The 17,393-nt window shown below is 39.6% G+C and overlaps 1 protein-coding gene across 3 annotated transcripts in view; it reads right to left on the reverse strand.

Moving 5' to 3' along the window:
• TGFBR3 (transforming growth factor beta receptor 3) overlaps positions 1-17,393 on the reverse strand; it is a 112,619-nt gene that overhangs the window by 81,810 nt on the left and 13,416 nt on the right. For all 3 annotated transcript variants that reach the window (XM_084211479.1, XM_084211477.1, XM_084211478.1), the window contains exon 2: positions 17,179-17,351. In XM_084211479.1, coding sequence (XP_084067605.1) covers positions 17,179-17,236 — 58 coding nt within the window. In that variant the 5' untranslated portion in view covers positions 17,237-17,351. The remainder of the gene's footprint in view (positions 1-17,178; positions 17,352-17,393) is intronic.

Genomic DNA, 17,393 nt, shown 5'->3' on the forward strand with positions numbered 1-17,393 from the left:
GGTTTGCACTAACATGGCTCCATTGCTCTATTTTCCCCTTTTATAACCTGTTAACATTATTGCCACTAATTTATAGGGCAAAAGAAATTCAGCAGCTGAAAAAATGAGCTTGTCCTTAGGCAAATAATTTGGTGGCTTTTAAATGAGACTTCAAATTAACCTTTTTTAGCTAACACAGCAGGTTCTCTTTGAATGTTTTACATTAAAAACACCACTTAAAGTTTGTTCACATCTTCCTTTAAAAAAAAAAAGGCATATTGCAAAACACACTTAATGGAGGAGATACTGATGGTGGGAGTATGTAATCAAACAGCACCTGGCCAGAGTGCCACAGTACAGCATATGCTCCACCCCTCTGAACCCAGCAGTCCAGCCCTGAAACACAGTAACAGCCACACATGGGAAACAACAGAGTGTCACAGACCTAAATGGAATTTAAATCTCAGAATTATGTAAGGAAAATTGGGACTGGAAAGATTATTTTGTATCAATTGCCAGGAAAATGGATGCATGCTCCCTCCTCTTGAAATCACAGAATGATAGAATGGTTTAGGGTGGAAAGGACCTTAAAGATCATCTAGTTCCAACACTCCTGCCATGGGCAGACACATCTCCCACTACTCCAGATCGCTCAAAGCCCCAGCCAACCAGGCCTTGAAAACTGCCAGGGATAGGGAATCCACAACTTCCCTGGGCAACCTGTTCCAGTATCTCACCGCACACACACTACAGAATGTCCTCCATATATCCAACTAAACTTCTCCTCTTTCAGTTTGAACCCATTAGTCCTTGTTCTGCCACTATACTTCCTGAATGAAGAGTCCCTCTGTCTTTACTGTAGACCCCTTTCAGGTACTCAGGCCTCCATGCAACTTCTCTCCTCCGGGCTGAACGGCCCAAATTTTCTCAGCTTTTCTTTCAGAGGGAAGGTGCTCTTGCCCCCTTACATGGCCTCCTCTGGACTTGCTGACATCTCCAGCCTGTCAGTGTCCCACTGGGTGGCACTCATCCCCTCCAGTGTGTCAGCTCAGTGGCTGAGGGTGCTTTTTTCCAGGCACTGCATCCTACCAGTCCTTTCCACACAGGCTGGGACACCTCTCCAGCTGAAGCCAGCCAAAGGCATTTACAGGTAAGGTGGAAGTCCTTATGCCTCCTTCTTCCTGCCATCCCCCACATAATACCTGTGATAACCATGAACATATACAACACAGATTGGATACCAGATATTACATTATTTCCTTCCTTTTCTTCACAGCCTTTGCCTTCTACTCTTTCTTTTCACAGCTTCCCATTTCTTTTCTCAGTCAAACCTCATCTTCCTTCCTTCAGTCTCTACAGGAAAAGCGACCACAAACTTACTGGTTCACAGCACTATCTTGAATATGCATCAGGTTATACAAGAGCACTTTTACTAGCCTTTGTTTCCTGTCTTTTTTCATTAGAATCTCTTTAGGGTTGCATGGCTTGGGCCTTTGCAATCTGTTCTGCTTGACTCACAAAGCATCCAAGCTTGACTATTCCTATCTGTATACACATTGTGTGTTACTAGGTCATCACAGCAGAAGTCCATGTTGCAGGAAGATAAAACACACCATGCTTGTAAACACACAAGTGTTATAGGTTTGACCAGATAGTATCCAACATGCAATCACAGTGACACCCAGCCCTGTGAACCTTGTAGGGACAATTATAGGTGCATGAAAAAAAAGAAGTATATGCACCAAAAAAGTTTATAAAAACAGGAGTGCTGGTCTCAAAAGAATGAAAAAGAGAAAACTACGTAGATTTTTTTCAGTGACAGTTTGCTGTTTTTTGGGTTTTCTCTAAATCTTGTTTCAATTAAATACTACCTGTGCTTGTGGTGAGCTTTTCAAGAAAAAGTGACTTTCCTGGTAGGCACATCCTGTAGCTGTGCTGTACCCTTCAAATCACAAAACTTTTGTCTTTTAGGAGTTATTCCTTCATCCTAAAATTGGATTTCAGGCCCCTTCTTGTGCCTAGGTGCAACAGCATTCCAAAAGAACCCTATAAGCAGTAATATAACATTAAAGAACAGGTTTTTCTTAGTTAGACATTATTTGCAAGTTAAAATGCATTTTATACGTACCCAGTTTTTAATTAAAAGATAATATGGGGCTTATGTGAGCATTTCAACATTTCTTACCCCCTTCTAAACTGGGACGTTCTGTGGGAATTCTTTTTAAACCTTGGGTTTGGGTAGTCCACTCATTAGTAAATAAAGTAAGTCTAAAGAGCATTGCCCATACAAAGAGCTGAAGGTCACTATCCAACTGTGCTCATTATCTCATTATATGGTCTAATTCGGTAATGTGTTTTCTTCCTGGACGTGATAATTAGCTTTGCGCTTCTTTGTTTCTAACAAAAACATGGAGATACTGGAATCTTTTAAGGAAACAGTGAATCACTTTGGAAGGCTGTGTGCAGTAAGAGTCAAAGTTACGACCCTTCCTAGTTCTTATAATTTCATGGCCTCCACTTCCCAAAGCAATCTGCTCTTGGATCCCTGCTTTTAGAACTGCTTTTAGGAAAACGGCTCCTAAAAAAGTACAAGTACCAATAAACTGAAATTTTCTGGTGAGAAACATCTCAATATACACATTCAGAAAATGAAAATTCATTCTAAATAAGCCACAAAATCCACAGGGAGACTATGTGCTTCCTTTTCCATAGAGGATTGAAATCACAGTAATATACTCACAGCTTAATGAAGTTAGGGCCAGTATGTACACTGTAACACAGCCAATTCCTGAAATCATTACCTTAAACCCAGCACACATGCTGAAGACTTTAGCAGCACACACTGCCTTCAACTCCCATTGCAATCTGTAGATTCTTGCAGGGATGTTGGGGTTTTATTATCTCACAGGGTCAAGCTCTTAGTCCTTAATCAGGCAAAAATCCAGATGAGGTCCGTGGAAGATTTGCCAGAGAAAGGACTAAATGGAGAGTGTGAAAGGATGACTCTAAACAAGTTGGGAGCAGATCTTTATAGAGAGCAGAGCTTGCATACTGTATGCCTGATTCATAGGCAGTAATTTAGCTCACACAGATGGCAGCCACATGTAAAAAGATTTGGCCGTATATATCCTACACTTGTGCCTCACCCTCACTGAGAAGAGAAAGGCCCATCAGCAGACAGGCATTAGTTCCATCATTTAAAATGTAAATTTTGACAGAGTATGTCCAGTAACAAGATTTTCAAAACTATTGAAGTAACATAAAGGGATATATATTTAATTGTAAAATAAAACACTAACTAGTATCCCTGAGGTTCTTTTCTGCCAACCAGAAATAAAACAAACCCCACACCAAACCAAATTCATTCTCAAAGAAAAAGTAAAATTGCTCACTTAGGCCTCAAAAGGCCATCTGCAACATCAGAGCTCTGAAATGAATCACTCACTAATGTATCTCTTTCCATTCCCCCTGAGGTACAGTTCTGTTTAAGGAGTTTCTTACTAAATGCCAGCATCGCTCATCTCCTCACTATCTCGGCAACAACTGACACTTTGCTCACTACAGCCCTTCTTCCCTGCCAGAACACCAAATGATTTTCTCCTCCTTGACTTCCCTTTGCTCATTTCTTCCCTTATTAATAAGCACATTGTGCTATCCTACAGGATTTCTCCTCCTATAGTTCTACAAGGGCAACTGAAGAAACACAGATGTGGTTCTACAAGAGTTAACCAATTCCACCTTTTCTTAATGCACTGCCCAGCTGCTTGTTAGCTGTAAGCAGAAGGAGCACGCACATTGGCAGTTAACTGCTAAATGCATTTTCAAAACTAATAAGAAGCTGAAAACAATTCAAGCTCTGGACACAAGTACAGCGTATTCTCCCAGGCGAGCAGCAGATATAAAAGGAGAACTGAGATGGCCTCCATATGAAATCACAATAGCCCTTCTCCTCAAATAATCTTTTACTAACCTTTTTTTTTTTAAGGGAAGCTGGGGAAAGGATTTTTAACTCAGGAAACAAGTCATTTGTGCCCAATGCTAATGCAGCCTTTATAAGGCATGCATCTTAGTATCATTGCTGCACAGAAAAAAGTCTCAGGGAACCTCAAAGATGATTCAGGTTTCACAAAAATATAAAATGTTCGCACGCACAACTGAAGTACTTCCCTTTCAGAGACCCCACAGGTGTAGAAATCCATCTCTCTGTATGGCAAAGGTTCAACTCCCATTTAAGGGCTTACTCAAAGGAAGCCTCTTTGACACTACAGGGAACACATGGGGGGCCTAATAGCTAGCAATGGAGTACAATTCCTTGTCTTCTCCAGTACAGGAAAACGCCTGTTGCTCCTTCTTCAACAGGCAAACAAACCAGGCTTCAGGGGAAAAAAATGCAGGTACATTCTGTAAAAACTAACCAGAAACCACTAACTGAATGTAAAAGTGCAAGATTACAGAAGTTTCTTAGCCTCTGACATAACTGTAATCCTGCTCATATCAGTGAGCAGGATGGTTTTTTGCTTCCTACAAAAAGAACAACCAACACCCCAGTCCTACATATGGGGTAAGGAGGGAGAAACCTTTCAGTGAGCCTTTCAAAGTGACTCGGCAACACTTAGAACAACACTATTTGTTTTCAAGTACAATCGGTAAAGGATAGTGTTATTCAGAAAACAGTCACAATATCCTGGAACTTACTAGATGCAAAATATCTTTTCAGTGCAGTCAGCAGTCTGAGGGGCCTCATACACGATATGCAAGCTTTCAAACAGTCCCCCAGAAAGGTGGGGGAATGAGTAATCTCTCTTCCTGCTAAACATTCAAAGTACACATAAAAGCTATCATTGAGTCAGCACTTGGTGATGGTAATTCATCTGGTTTGCTGGAATTTTTGACAGCCTGAAAGTGGCCATTGCTATGCATATTACATGGCCTTTTTTTAAAGTTACTACTATTATTTTTGTAGAAGAAAATATCATGTAAGCATCTATTTCAGCATTTGTAATTAGGAGGTGATATCAGGCTTTGATTTTGGGAAAAAAACAAGAGCTAGGGACTGAAAAAACTTAGATGTTAAACAAGTGGCATCTTAATACAAACAAAAAAACAAGCAGACAGAAACTAAGGCAAGGCCCAGACAAACTATATGGTTGGGTAGAGCTTAACAAGGTCAAGTGGTTCGGGCTTTCACTTGCTTACATTGTAGCATAACACACTGACTGTGAAGGGTTCCAGCTCAAGAGTCCAGAGGAGGACTGCTGCCTCTCGTTTATTGAACAGTTTTCAGAGGAGAAGCATAGAAATTTCAACATTGCATTGTACAGCAGCACATTTCCTTTCTGTAATGTATTGCATATCACTGTGGGAAGCTAGCTGGCAAACCCTTGTTATGGGTAGAGTTACATAAGTTACATGAACAAAAATAGTGCTTCTGTCAGCTTTTTCATGTACTTTTGGGCAAGGATGTATAGCTGTGCCAGTAAACCAAATGGTTTTGTTGCCATATATTCCAAATCTGACAGGCTGTTTCACATTGTGGTTGTGTCTGACTGTGCCACCAGGTGAGGCACAGATCCAGTTACTTAAAATACTTGAACAATACTTCAATGCTCTCCTTCTATAAGAGGAAACTCATTTTTGACCTAGTACAAAAATGACCTGCTGCAAAAAAGGGAGGCTCCACACCCGCCACACACTTCCAAGGGTCCCTTATTTGTTCTAGAAACCATGATGGTTCAGACAAAACCAGCCACTTCTAGGACTTCAAAAGCTCTCATGTAAGCACACAGGAGCCCAGCTGAAACTTATTCTTCCCATCAGTGGACCAGTAGTTTAAATTCGTTGAATGGAATGGAAGTTAACAGCCATGCTTTCACTAACACCTCATGAGAACTGTGGTAACCTACTGGCCATCCAATGCAGAAGCAGGCTTAACCTTATACTGCAAGGCAAGTTACTCGGTGAAGCAAAAGCCTGCTTTAGAAAAGCTACCACCCCCTACTGACCAAGTGAAGCAGGGTATCAGCCTTTTCTAATTGCATACAAACAGCTGGGTAACAAACAGCCCCTCTCCCTGCCCCGAGCACAGCACAGACCTGACTGGTGACCAGGGAGAGCCCAGGCAGTGCAGTTCGACAGTCTCACTACTCACAGCCCTACCACCAGTGCCACAAGTTTGGCTGGAAAAGAACCAAGTTCTTGTTGAGGACAAACAACCTTTTCTCTGGATAACAAGGCTACAATAACAAACTGAATACATTCAGAAATATAGCACAGAGGTGTGCTCTCATCTGTTGTTTTTTAATTGTGCTTACTATTAACTATTAACAGTTTAGTTAATCCATTTGGACAGTTCACTGCAGTTTTCATTCGGTGTAAATGCAGAGAGACCCCATATGTCACCCACTACACACTGTTCAGCCATTGTATGAAAAAAAAAAGTTTATCTTTAAAGCTTCCAATGTAACTGCACTGTTGTATTTGAATGTTCTTTGAGATCATCCAGGATATTACAACGATGCTTGTTTAAAAAGTCTCTTCCAGCTGTTCTGTGTGTGTATTAGGAACATTGCAAAGGCATCAAATACTCATTAGTGATGAGATCATCCTAACTAAAAAAAAAAACTAATACACATCTTGAATACAAACAGTTGCAGTGAGATATTGAACACAGGAGGAAGAACATAGCCCCAAGTAAAGAGGGGAGCAGAGTGACTCACAGTCATTGCAGGGTCCCACTGAAAGTGAGCAACAGCATGATTTCCCTTCACTGGCACAAAAGCCCTTGCACAGCAGGTTCTCAGTAAATCTCTCTCCAACTCCACCAGTCATTGCTTACTTAACAAAATAGCACAGAGGACCTAACAAGAAGCTGCTTTGAAGAAAAAGCAAACAAACCCATGTGTCGCCAATGGAGAAGGCAGGCCAAAAGTCTTCAGACCAGAACATGAGTTTTGTTAGCACTTCAGGACATGAACCCTAGGATTAAACCCATTAAAAAAGAGGACCTGTACTATACCATCTTCAAATTTCTGCCATTAAATCCTCCTAGAGACATAATGCTATACAACTGTATCAGGATCAGACACCTACTGACTGGTTTAGAATTGGATTTAAGGGAAGAAGACACAGCGACTCTGCAGAAAGTTATGGTCTCAACATGAACCTGTTATGTCTGCAGCACTTGTAGCCCACCAAGATGAAAACTGAATCCTCCAAAAAGCATGCCAACAAGAGATGGTACCAGGGAGCACAGGGACACCAGTATACAGGCTGGGTCCTTCCAAAAATTTAAGGAAAGCAACTGAACAGGATGACAACACAGGTATCAAAACTCAATCAACTTAATTAGTTCAGTCAACTAGTACCAAAAATGTTAATTGCTCCAATTAAATTACTTCAGTCCACTAAGCCAAAAAAGCACTGATTGATTGCTCAAAAATCCTCCTGGGTAAATCCTGATTTCACTCCACTTTTTCTTTGAGCAATCTTGTCAAATCATAGACAGTTACATGAATGCTTGACCTATAAAACCATCTCAAGTGCATTATTATTTCTCTGGAGAAAGAGGGAATATACATTTTAGGACTCTTCAAGGCAGAGAAAAAACCCAAGGAGTTCTTTGTTAGCAACTTTTACTCAAAATGTTTTCGACAATATTTTTGGTTAATCCTTTACATAGTGCCTGTGCAATTTTGAAACACACAGAAGAATAAGCTGGTTTGGTTTTCTCCATATACAGGAAGATTTTAACAACACCATTAAGCAGTTCAATACTCAGAACTGTTCCATTAGAATTCTTTTCTCCTGAATCACATCAATAAAGTTGAAGCTCAGTCTAGTATTTATAAGAGCTGACTTATAGGCTTCTTGCTGCAAACATGCTTTTGAGATCCAGTAAGTGTATCAGAGACCTAGAATTAAGGAACTTTATGTTTTTTAAACTGATTTATTCAAAATCAACCATCACACAATCTTAAACATTATTTTATCTTGGCTATGAAATTGCTGAAAATACCTCTAGCTTTGCTAATTTTAAAAAAGAAAAAAGATTTCAAGAGATGCAAGTAATGCAACCAGATCTTTTTCAGGGTTGCTTTTATTTTTCTGTTACTGGCATGAAGCATTCCTTATTCTGACATTTCAGTACTTTTTTTTTCCCTTGGTAAAGAAACCATTACTAAAGTCAGATAACTGGCCTTTTCACAGGAAGCATTTGTCAAGTATTACAATTAAGACAATTGCAATCTCCAGAAAAACCTCAGAGACCTTCCTACGATGCATACTTGAGCTCTCTTACTTCCATCTGTGATGGTAAATGTGATCACAGAGATCAAACATTAGCACTGGGAGAATGAAAATTAAGGCAGTGAACAATATGGCCATGAGCACTATTTTAGCAAGAAAAATAACTACTACTGGCCTACTTCCAAAAAGCAACTGAGACAAGTAATTTCCAAAGTAATCTCTGAACAGTTTTCTTGCCAATTTACTCAAATACCTATTATGTTTTCAGCTTGAAGGTGAAACTATTTCACAGAAAAATTAATTACTGCTTTGAACTCATTAGTGCCATAAAAGAAAATTTTGCCAGACTACCATATCATTTCAAAGCAGAAGATACAGAAATCTGGCCACTTTTACAAATTATCTAGTTATTATATAGTCCAAAGTCAAAATCTACCCTGATGCAGGAAACTGAAGCCACCCATTAACTTGTATCATGTTGCTCAAACCACTCATGGGATTTAGAGCTGTTCTACCTGCTGTTGCAAGTTGTCTCCCAGTGATGCAAGAAAAGAAACGTATTTCACCTGAAAATCTTTTTTGGTACAGTCTCAGATTTCCCCCTTCTTTGCTTTGCTATGACTGATTCTACTTCCAGCAAATATTTATTTTTCTTTAATAAGGATGCCAGGTAGAATAAAATAAGTAACTCCATGAGTTAAGACACTTCTCAGAACATAATACTTTATCTATGACTTGCCAAAACATCAACCACCTTGATCCTTATCAGAGATCACAACAAACCTCTACAGTTCAGCATCCATGAGTCTAAAACCAAGCAAAATTGGCAAAAAAGTCTGGCGGTACCTTTAATAAAACTTTGCCATTTTCATAGCTCCAAAAAGGGCACAGGGAGGTTTTGAAGAATTTCCGAGATCCCAGCAGTTAGCAACAATGTGATCTATGTGACTTTAAAGTGATTACATTGGCTCTTCAAACGGGCCTGCATGGAAGATGCCAGGGTTGAACACATCCATTTTACTTATCAAGTGACCAAAACTGAGAGATTAAATAGCTAGTGGGACATCACAGAGAAAGTCACAAATCCAGATCCAAGCCTTCCATGTTTCAGTCAAAAGCAGACGCTCATAGATTGGCCCTATGCATCTGACACAGCTATGGCCATCGGGCACGGGGACTGCACAAGGAGAACAGATCCAGCTGCTCCTCCAGCATCCCTGTGCTCTCCTCCAGAAGTCCCTGCTCATGGCTGAGCCACAGCTGGAAGGAACTGCTCTGACAGCCCATAACTCACTCCAACCTCTCCCAAAGGTCCTTCAGACAAGCATTTACATTCAGTCACCACAGAGGATGAACACCCACACATGGGGCTGCTGTGCTTGGCCATATGAAGTGTGCACATCACTGCATGGGCAGGGGAAGACTCCCCCACGGTCCTCAGACACGCTAGCACCTGTCCAGCCGTGCTTTTCATGCTTTCTGTCCAGCTTTTATGCTACAGAGCAGGTGCTTCCCAGACGTAACCAAAATGCCCATTTGGACTAAACGCACACATGCAATATATAAAAGGTGTGACCACTGCTTTTAAAGTTCTTAATCTTCTAGAGATTTCCTTAAAGCAGCTCCAAATTTGCAAACTGAGCTATGCTAAACTACTTCAGTAATAGCTCCATTTTCAAATAACCTTTTCACCTTTATCCACTTTCATACAATTCCTGAAGCTTAAAGAATCACCAAGGAATTATGATGCTAAGTGTCCCTCCCTGATTTTTACACATTAATGAAAGGCATGCATTCTTGTGATGGAAAAAAAATATTTTGACAAAGTAGCTAGAATCAAAATAACTTGAGGAGCATCTCTACTAGGACATATGTATTACTGCTCAATTCAAATTAAAAATATAAATAAAGAAAAACTTTATTTATTCCAAAACAGATTACAACCATCATCCTTTCCAGATTTGGTGATCAAGGGAATGAAGAAAAAGTAAAGAGGAAAATGAGGGAAAATAACCACAAAAATAAATTCTTCATTCACTCTTGACTTCAAGTGTTAAGGAAAAGAAAACAACAGAAAACCCACCACCAAAACACCAAACCTGCTTCAGATGAAAGCAAACTTTCTGCTGAAGCCATAAAACAGCAACAAACCTTACATATATTTCCATCACCCAGCCCCAAATTCCTTTATTTGTTACATCTTCGCTGCACTACTTCAATTATGAGAGTAATGACATTTTCACTTTAGTTTTTTCCATCCCTGACAGGTAAAATCCCTTTTTTATTAAATGCCTATTAGTAAGTCTCACAGTGTGGAAGCTGCCAAAAAAAGGAACAATAGCTCCATCTTTTATAAAGTACGCTTAAGAAGAAAAGCACATTGTGCTTAAAGCAGCTGCACTTCATGGCATTACTAAAAACCTTTGCTTTTGTCACCTGGGGTCAAAATTTATCCTTGGTGAAATTCCATTGACTTAAAATAAGTTCACACCAAAGAGGAATCCAACTTAGTGCCTTCAGGTAATGAAACATGGTACAGTCTTTGTGCTAAATATATTTTTTTTTCAGTCCAAATTCATCTCTCCTATGACTTACAGCCTAAGGGACTTCAGTTCTTTTTAGCATTAGCTACAGAGGATTAAATTATTTCTCTTTCTTGAAAAGGCATGTATCTGGTCCCTGTATTTTCTCTACACTATAACATCATCAGGAATAAAATAATGGCATGGAATCATACAAGCATGCTTCAGTAGAAGGAGCTCATGAAAAAAAAGATTTTCAGAAATTCAATACAATTTTCATATTAAATATTTTAATTGTTTTTCTAATAGCAGATGCTTCATTTCTTGTTGAGACACCCCAGGACCACATTTGGGAATGGTGGGTGTGGGGTTCTACAGCATGTGAAGTCTAATCTTTAGTTAACTAAATATGCCCTTTTCACTTTTTTATTAAATGGATCATATTATTTATAAGACAAATGACAGATGGAAAAGCTAAGAAAGAGTTAATAAGGGCCTGCAATACAGAAAGGATATTAAAAGATCTACAAGCAAAACCTCAAATCCCAATTCCCTTCAGAAAACAAAAGAATTATTTTTAGCAAAGTATTTATAAAATAATTATGTGAAGCTTAGAACTTGTTAAAAACAAGTTTCTCTTAAAAAAACTTGAATAAATTCCCTTACAAAGACAAGGATTAATGCCATCCCCATTATGTGCCATAAAATTTTCCTCAAAACTACTTTTCATCAGTGGAGTACCTCCCCCCAGAGACCCTCAGTAACACCATTTGCCAGCACTTACACAGTTCCAGTACTGCATTATGGGCTGCACATTTCCTAGGACTCCTTTGGCATTGCCAGAGTCAGTCTGAATCAAAGAACCAGATATTCGTGTTTAGCGATAAATGCCCCGGTTCAGCAAACACTTGGATATACGCTCAGCTGTTCTGCTGAATCAGGACCCACAATCCCACATCCTACTGCTCCACACGGGTGCAGAATTCTGCTGAAATTCTACTGGTTTTAGCTTGAGAGCCTTGCTGATACAGGAAAAATGAAGTCTGCTCAGTTCAAGCCATTCCAAGTCTGTGATACAATTACCTCTTTGAAAATACATAACACTTCTCTGTATCCTGACTCTTAAAATTCTTCAGAATTTTTGTGTGGGTTTGGAAGATAAAAAACCACTATTTATGCATAAAGCACATAGAAATGGCACAGGATTTGATTCCATTCAGTTGCTGAAAGACAGACAGATGAACAGATTAAAAAGGTAATTTACAAAGGAATAGATCATTATGCAGCACAAGAATGCTGAAGAAACTTAAATCAGGGGACACAGATTCAGCCTAGCTTCCCAGTTTTAAAGTGCTCACTTAAAACAATTTACTGCTTGAAAGGTATTATGTTTTGTGTGAGATGAAAATTAACTCGTTTTTTATGTATATTTTGGCATCTCAAAGTTATGCCACAGAGCTCACTGACATGAATTTAGGAATTCATCATTTGATTCCCTATCAGATAAACATGTGGTATTAATATGTTTCAAATCACCATCAGGATGATGAAGGGATAAAAAAAATAAGAACAATTTCCACTTTTAATAGCCAGTCACTGGTTTCTCAATAGTATTTCTCAGAACTGAGAGCATCTTAACCTCCCCTGAAGAGCATGGGCATTGCCGCCCCTGCAGGAAGGCTTGCAGCCTTTCTGACAGGGCACAGCACAAGAACCTCTGAGACTGCAAATCTTCAAATGTTCTGAGGTCTGGTTCATTTCATCCTCAAAAGTCTGAACACCCAGACCATAAACAGATAGGAATAGGTGATTTTACAAGGGAGGCAGAAGTCAGCTGATTGTGCGAAAGATGTGAAGAGAAAGGGAAGTAGAGAGTGAAATCTTCATCCATTCAAAAGCTGAATGCTGCAACCAGCCTGTGCTTTACTTCAGTCCTAAGAATTCAAGATCCAACCTCCGTCCCTTGGTGCTCATCCTCTAAACAAAATTTAACAAAAAATTCCACACCTCTGGCAACAAATACTTTGGGGAAAAAAATAATTACAGTCTAATTACATCTGGGAAATATCCAGCAAACACTGTTTAAAATAGAAGGAAATTTGTGTGAGTAACTCCCAGTATTAATTTCTGCCTTTTTTTTTTTTTTAATCATGAAATCATGTCCTTCATCTTCTAGTGGACGGTTTTTCTACTGTGCTTTGAAGAATCATATATTGCTTTTAGAAACACAATGTTCAAGGTCAGGGGAAGTTCATCTTTAAAAACCATAAAAACTAGATGTCATGACAAGGCCTGTTTCTTCCTGCTGTTGCGCTTATTAACATGGCACCCATCACCATCGCATCTGGGGGCACAGATCCAGAAGATACGTGAGCTTGCAAGTGAACAGTCTTACTAAAAATGAAGCACACATGCTCTGAACAATGTAAGATTACTTACAAAAACAAGTATCTAAAAAGAAAGAAACAACAGCTAGGATTACAATAGAGTGGAGAGCCAGGGACTAAAGAGCTGTTAGAAGAGAACCATAAAGACAGACCTAACATGAGCAGATAAACTAGTTACCTCAGCATTACAGAAAATAGGTAAATTCTTCAATATGCCTAATTCTTACAGGGGCTTCATCTGCCTGACCACAACCATGAAACACAGTCATAAGGAAAAAGGTGTCTACAAGTCAAGCACAGATAATGCTAAATATCAGGGGGGTTGAAGGAAAGTGAACATGGCTCCATGGGCAAATTCCAGTTGGTATCAGGTGCCACAGCTGCTCTGCTCTCTCAGCAGCAGGAATGATTTGCACCAACAGAGGATCTACCACAGAGGCTGCAGTGAGAACCTTTGGCCACTGTAAATCCATAGGCCGTATCACCCTTCTGTCTTCTTTCCAGTAATGCAGGATAGGAAAAAAAACCAACAAAAAAATAAAATAGAAGCTGAAGTTAAAAAATATTCCCATTCCCTCACGGAAGGACCTGTCTTGAAGGCTTGGCCCTCAAGGACTAGAGCAGGTATGTATTTCAGTTGTCCTCTAAGACATTTTATTAAGACATGCACCACACACCCAACTGCACTAATTTGCCAGCAAGTAAAATAAATATGTTCCAGCCTTTGATTTAAGCCACATTAGGACAGAATATTTTTGCTCCAAGATTACAAAGCCAGACTAATTTAAGAGGTCATCCAAGGCCTGGATAACTGTGTGTAGTTCTAAGTGTTTGTGTGCAGCTCCTACTGCAGGTTGCCAGACCTTAATTTAATCCCACTTCAAAAACTTAATTCCTTCAGTCGGGTAGATAGCTTGCCAGAAGTTTTTCTCTCCATCCTGCCTTGGACTTTCCATGAAGTAGAAAAATCTCAGAGTAATCAAGGTTTTCTTTGCAGTCTTTTTCTGCCCAATTAAAGCTTTATAAATAAGAGCTTACAAGAAATCCATGTACAAGATGAAAGCAAATAAAATTCAGATAAACATTTAGCTACATACATCCAGGTAGTATGAGGAGGTAGAACAGGCAAATATTCTTTGAATATTTATATAGACTATTTTCAATGCAGTTACTGAGGTGTAATATTTAAACTATTAGCTTGAAAAACATGCACATCTGTGACTCGTCTTTGACGGTCCATTTCTGTGCATCATGTTGTGTAACTCCAGGGTTTTGGGGGGTTTTTGATATATTTAACACACTAGTACCTTCAAGAGCAAGACTGGAAAAAAAGAAACCAAACAAAACATGGATTCTGTTTAGAACCTCACTGACACCTGAAAATACAAGAATGCTGAAGCTATTATAATGTCAGCAAAAGCCCCCCCACAACCAGTAGCAGCAGTGTCAGTGTAGGATTGGCAAACAAAACAAAGGTGTGCTCTGCTGCAGCAGCCTCACTTCTTCAGAAACAAAGGGCAAGCTGGAAAAAGGCTTAAATGTAAAAAAATCAATACACTAGGGAGGTGGCACGCTGCCCCCTGCCTCCCCCAGGCTCCACCACAAGCAAGGGATTTTATTTATACTTCTTTATTTAGACTTCTAGTTTTATTTATACGAGTACATTTGTGGCTCAAGACTGAAAAAGCATGGGTTTTGTACGCTGGCAATTAGGAGCCACGCCTGCAGTGCCCTGGCCACCACGGTGACCAGAGCCCAGGGGCCTCTGCCAGCTTTTCACACAACTGGAACATGCTGTGTGCTCCCACCTGTTCTTCACCCACAGCCAAAACTCCCTGCATTTAAAGCATAACTGCTTGCATCAAAAGGACTCAAAGTCTCAAGCTGCAAAACCTCTATCTAAATAACCTTCAGAGAGCTGTCCTTCCTGTTTTAATTACATCTGCCTGACATCTCTTCCCTCTTCATCATAGTCCATCGGTTCTTGCTCTTATCTCACTGTACTCATCATACTCTGTAAAGTTGTTCTCATTAAGAACTTACTGAAAAAATTAAAAAGCATGGAAGAAAACCAAAACATACAGGCAGATAAAGTCAGAAACCACAAAGACAGTGCTTCCTCACCTTCCCCTAACAGACTGTGACCCTTCCTACTCCCCTCAGCTGATTTCTTCCCATACAGACAGAAGAAAAATCAGTCTTCAAGAAAGAATTTGAAACTAGCCTTCCTCCAGGCAGGGTGCTGGAGTAGACTTCCAGAGGTCCCTTCCAGCCAAAATAATTCTGTCACTTTACTTAAGCATCTGATTGAATCCAAAGCTTTTTAAGAATTTGTTTCAAGAATATCTGCCAGACGAAAACACAGAGATGGGGAGTAAAACCAAAAAAACCACACGAACTTCAAGACAGACATGTTACATTTTCTGAACACTGAATAACTTTCTAATAGTAGTACTGCTTGATAGCACTTTTAAATCAGTGGGTTTTAATTAAAGCTAGCATTAAGAGGAAAGCTGACTCAATAGGCAAGCATTCTCCTCAGCATCAAAACAGAATTATGGTTTTGATCAATAAAAAAGCTTTTCTTTTCTGCACTGGTCCTTACTTTTAAAGTAGATTTTTGCACATCTAGAATGATACAGATTTGCTGCAAGTAAAGGCTTTTGTCAGCCAAGAGCAGCATTGACGTCCTCAGCTCGAGCTGCAGACACACTCAGACACACCCTGCATTGCTGGAAGTCTGTCTGAAATGAAGCTATTGCAAAATGTCAGCATCACGTACTATTAAACAATCAAAGTTACTCATGTTGGATGGATGCCTTCAAGGAGGTCAATCCCAGAGAAAGTCCCACAAGGCTTGAGGGCTTGAAATAACATAATTTTCCATGCTGAAGATGAAATGAAGCCAAATTGTAACACATTTAATTGTTTAGCCCTGTCTCTTCCAAAGCTGGTCATCTTTTCCACAGTGAGGACATCTCAGATTTAAGCAAGCCATCTGTCCACTGTCTACTTTTCCCACTGTCTCATTTTGACTGACTGCACATCCACTTGGCCTCTTCTCCAAAGACCCACACTGTACACAAGCTGGACACATAAGAGGCTTCCCCTTGCAACCACAGAAAGAACTTTGACAAACAAACATTCTGAGTAGAATCACTTCAGTGCTTGAAGAAACTAAAGAATAAACTAGGTACTTGAACTCTACAGATCTTTCCTTTCTCTGTCACAAGTTATTGCAACATACTGTTTTAAAAATCCCCAGCTAGGCCAAAATGTGGGACAGGAACAATCCCCTTAAATGGCAATGCATGTTCCTAACCTAAAAGGACTCCACTAACACAGACAACTGTTATTAACAGGCTTCTGCCATCATCACTAATGGTTGACTGTAAGTCAGGTTAGACAACTGTCAGGAATGACTGAGGTGAGGTTTATCCCAATAATGCAGGAAGGATGGACAGACTCGGTGACCTATTATGAACCTTTCTGGGATTTTGTCTGACATTTTTTATAAAGTCAAATCATTGAGGCTTAATTCCAGATTACAGGTCTTGGAGGCAGCATGGAGCTGAGCAGGTACACCCTTTCAGCCCAGCTCTGCAGAGAGACTTTAGCAGCCTCAGCTTCACCAGCCCAACCCTGCACCTGGGAAAGTAAATTCACACTCTTGGCAGAGCCAATAGTTCATCATGCTGGCAGAGCTACACTGCTTCCACTCCCAACGGCTTTCAACCCTGCCCTTTAAGTGCACCATGCAATTTTTAAAATAAATAGGTAAATAACCTAAATAATTTACATTACTACTGCAGTTCTTAAATTATTTTAAGGGTGAACAGAGATGCAAGAAAACATTCTTATGGGAACAGCATTGTTTCTCATATCATATATGATGCAATTATGATCACAATAGTTTTACAGAAAACCTAGACATAAACTTCAGCTGACCTACTTTCTTCAGCATGAAAAAGTATTTCTGATCAACAATTCTAAATATGCACATCCCGTTAATCCACTGAATGCATGATTTGCATAATACCACCTACCTGCAGCTGCAAAGCACAAAACCATCAAAGCAAACACTGAAGTCACACAACTTGACATTTTTGTAAAGGCTGTATCTTCTCAAATCAACTTGCTTTGTAGCTCCTCATGTAGATTTACTTTCTTTGAAATTTGTGGTGAGCTTTGAAATCAGATCTTCTGGACTTTTAATTGCCTACAGAAAGAAGCAAAAATAAACATTAAAACAAATACAACT

This window comes from Fringilla coelebs, assembly GCF_963513975.1.
Source record: "Fringilla coelebs genome assembly, chromosome: 9".
Classification (NCBI taxonomy): domain Eukaryota; kingdom Metazoa; phylum Chordata; class Aves; order Passeriformes; family Fringillidae; genus Fringilla; species Fringilla coelebs.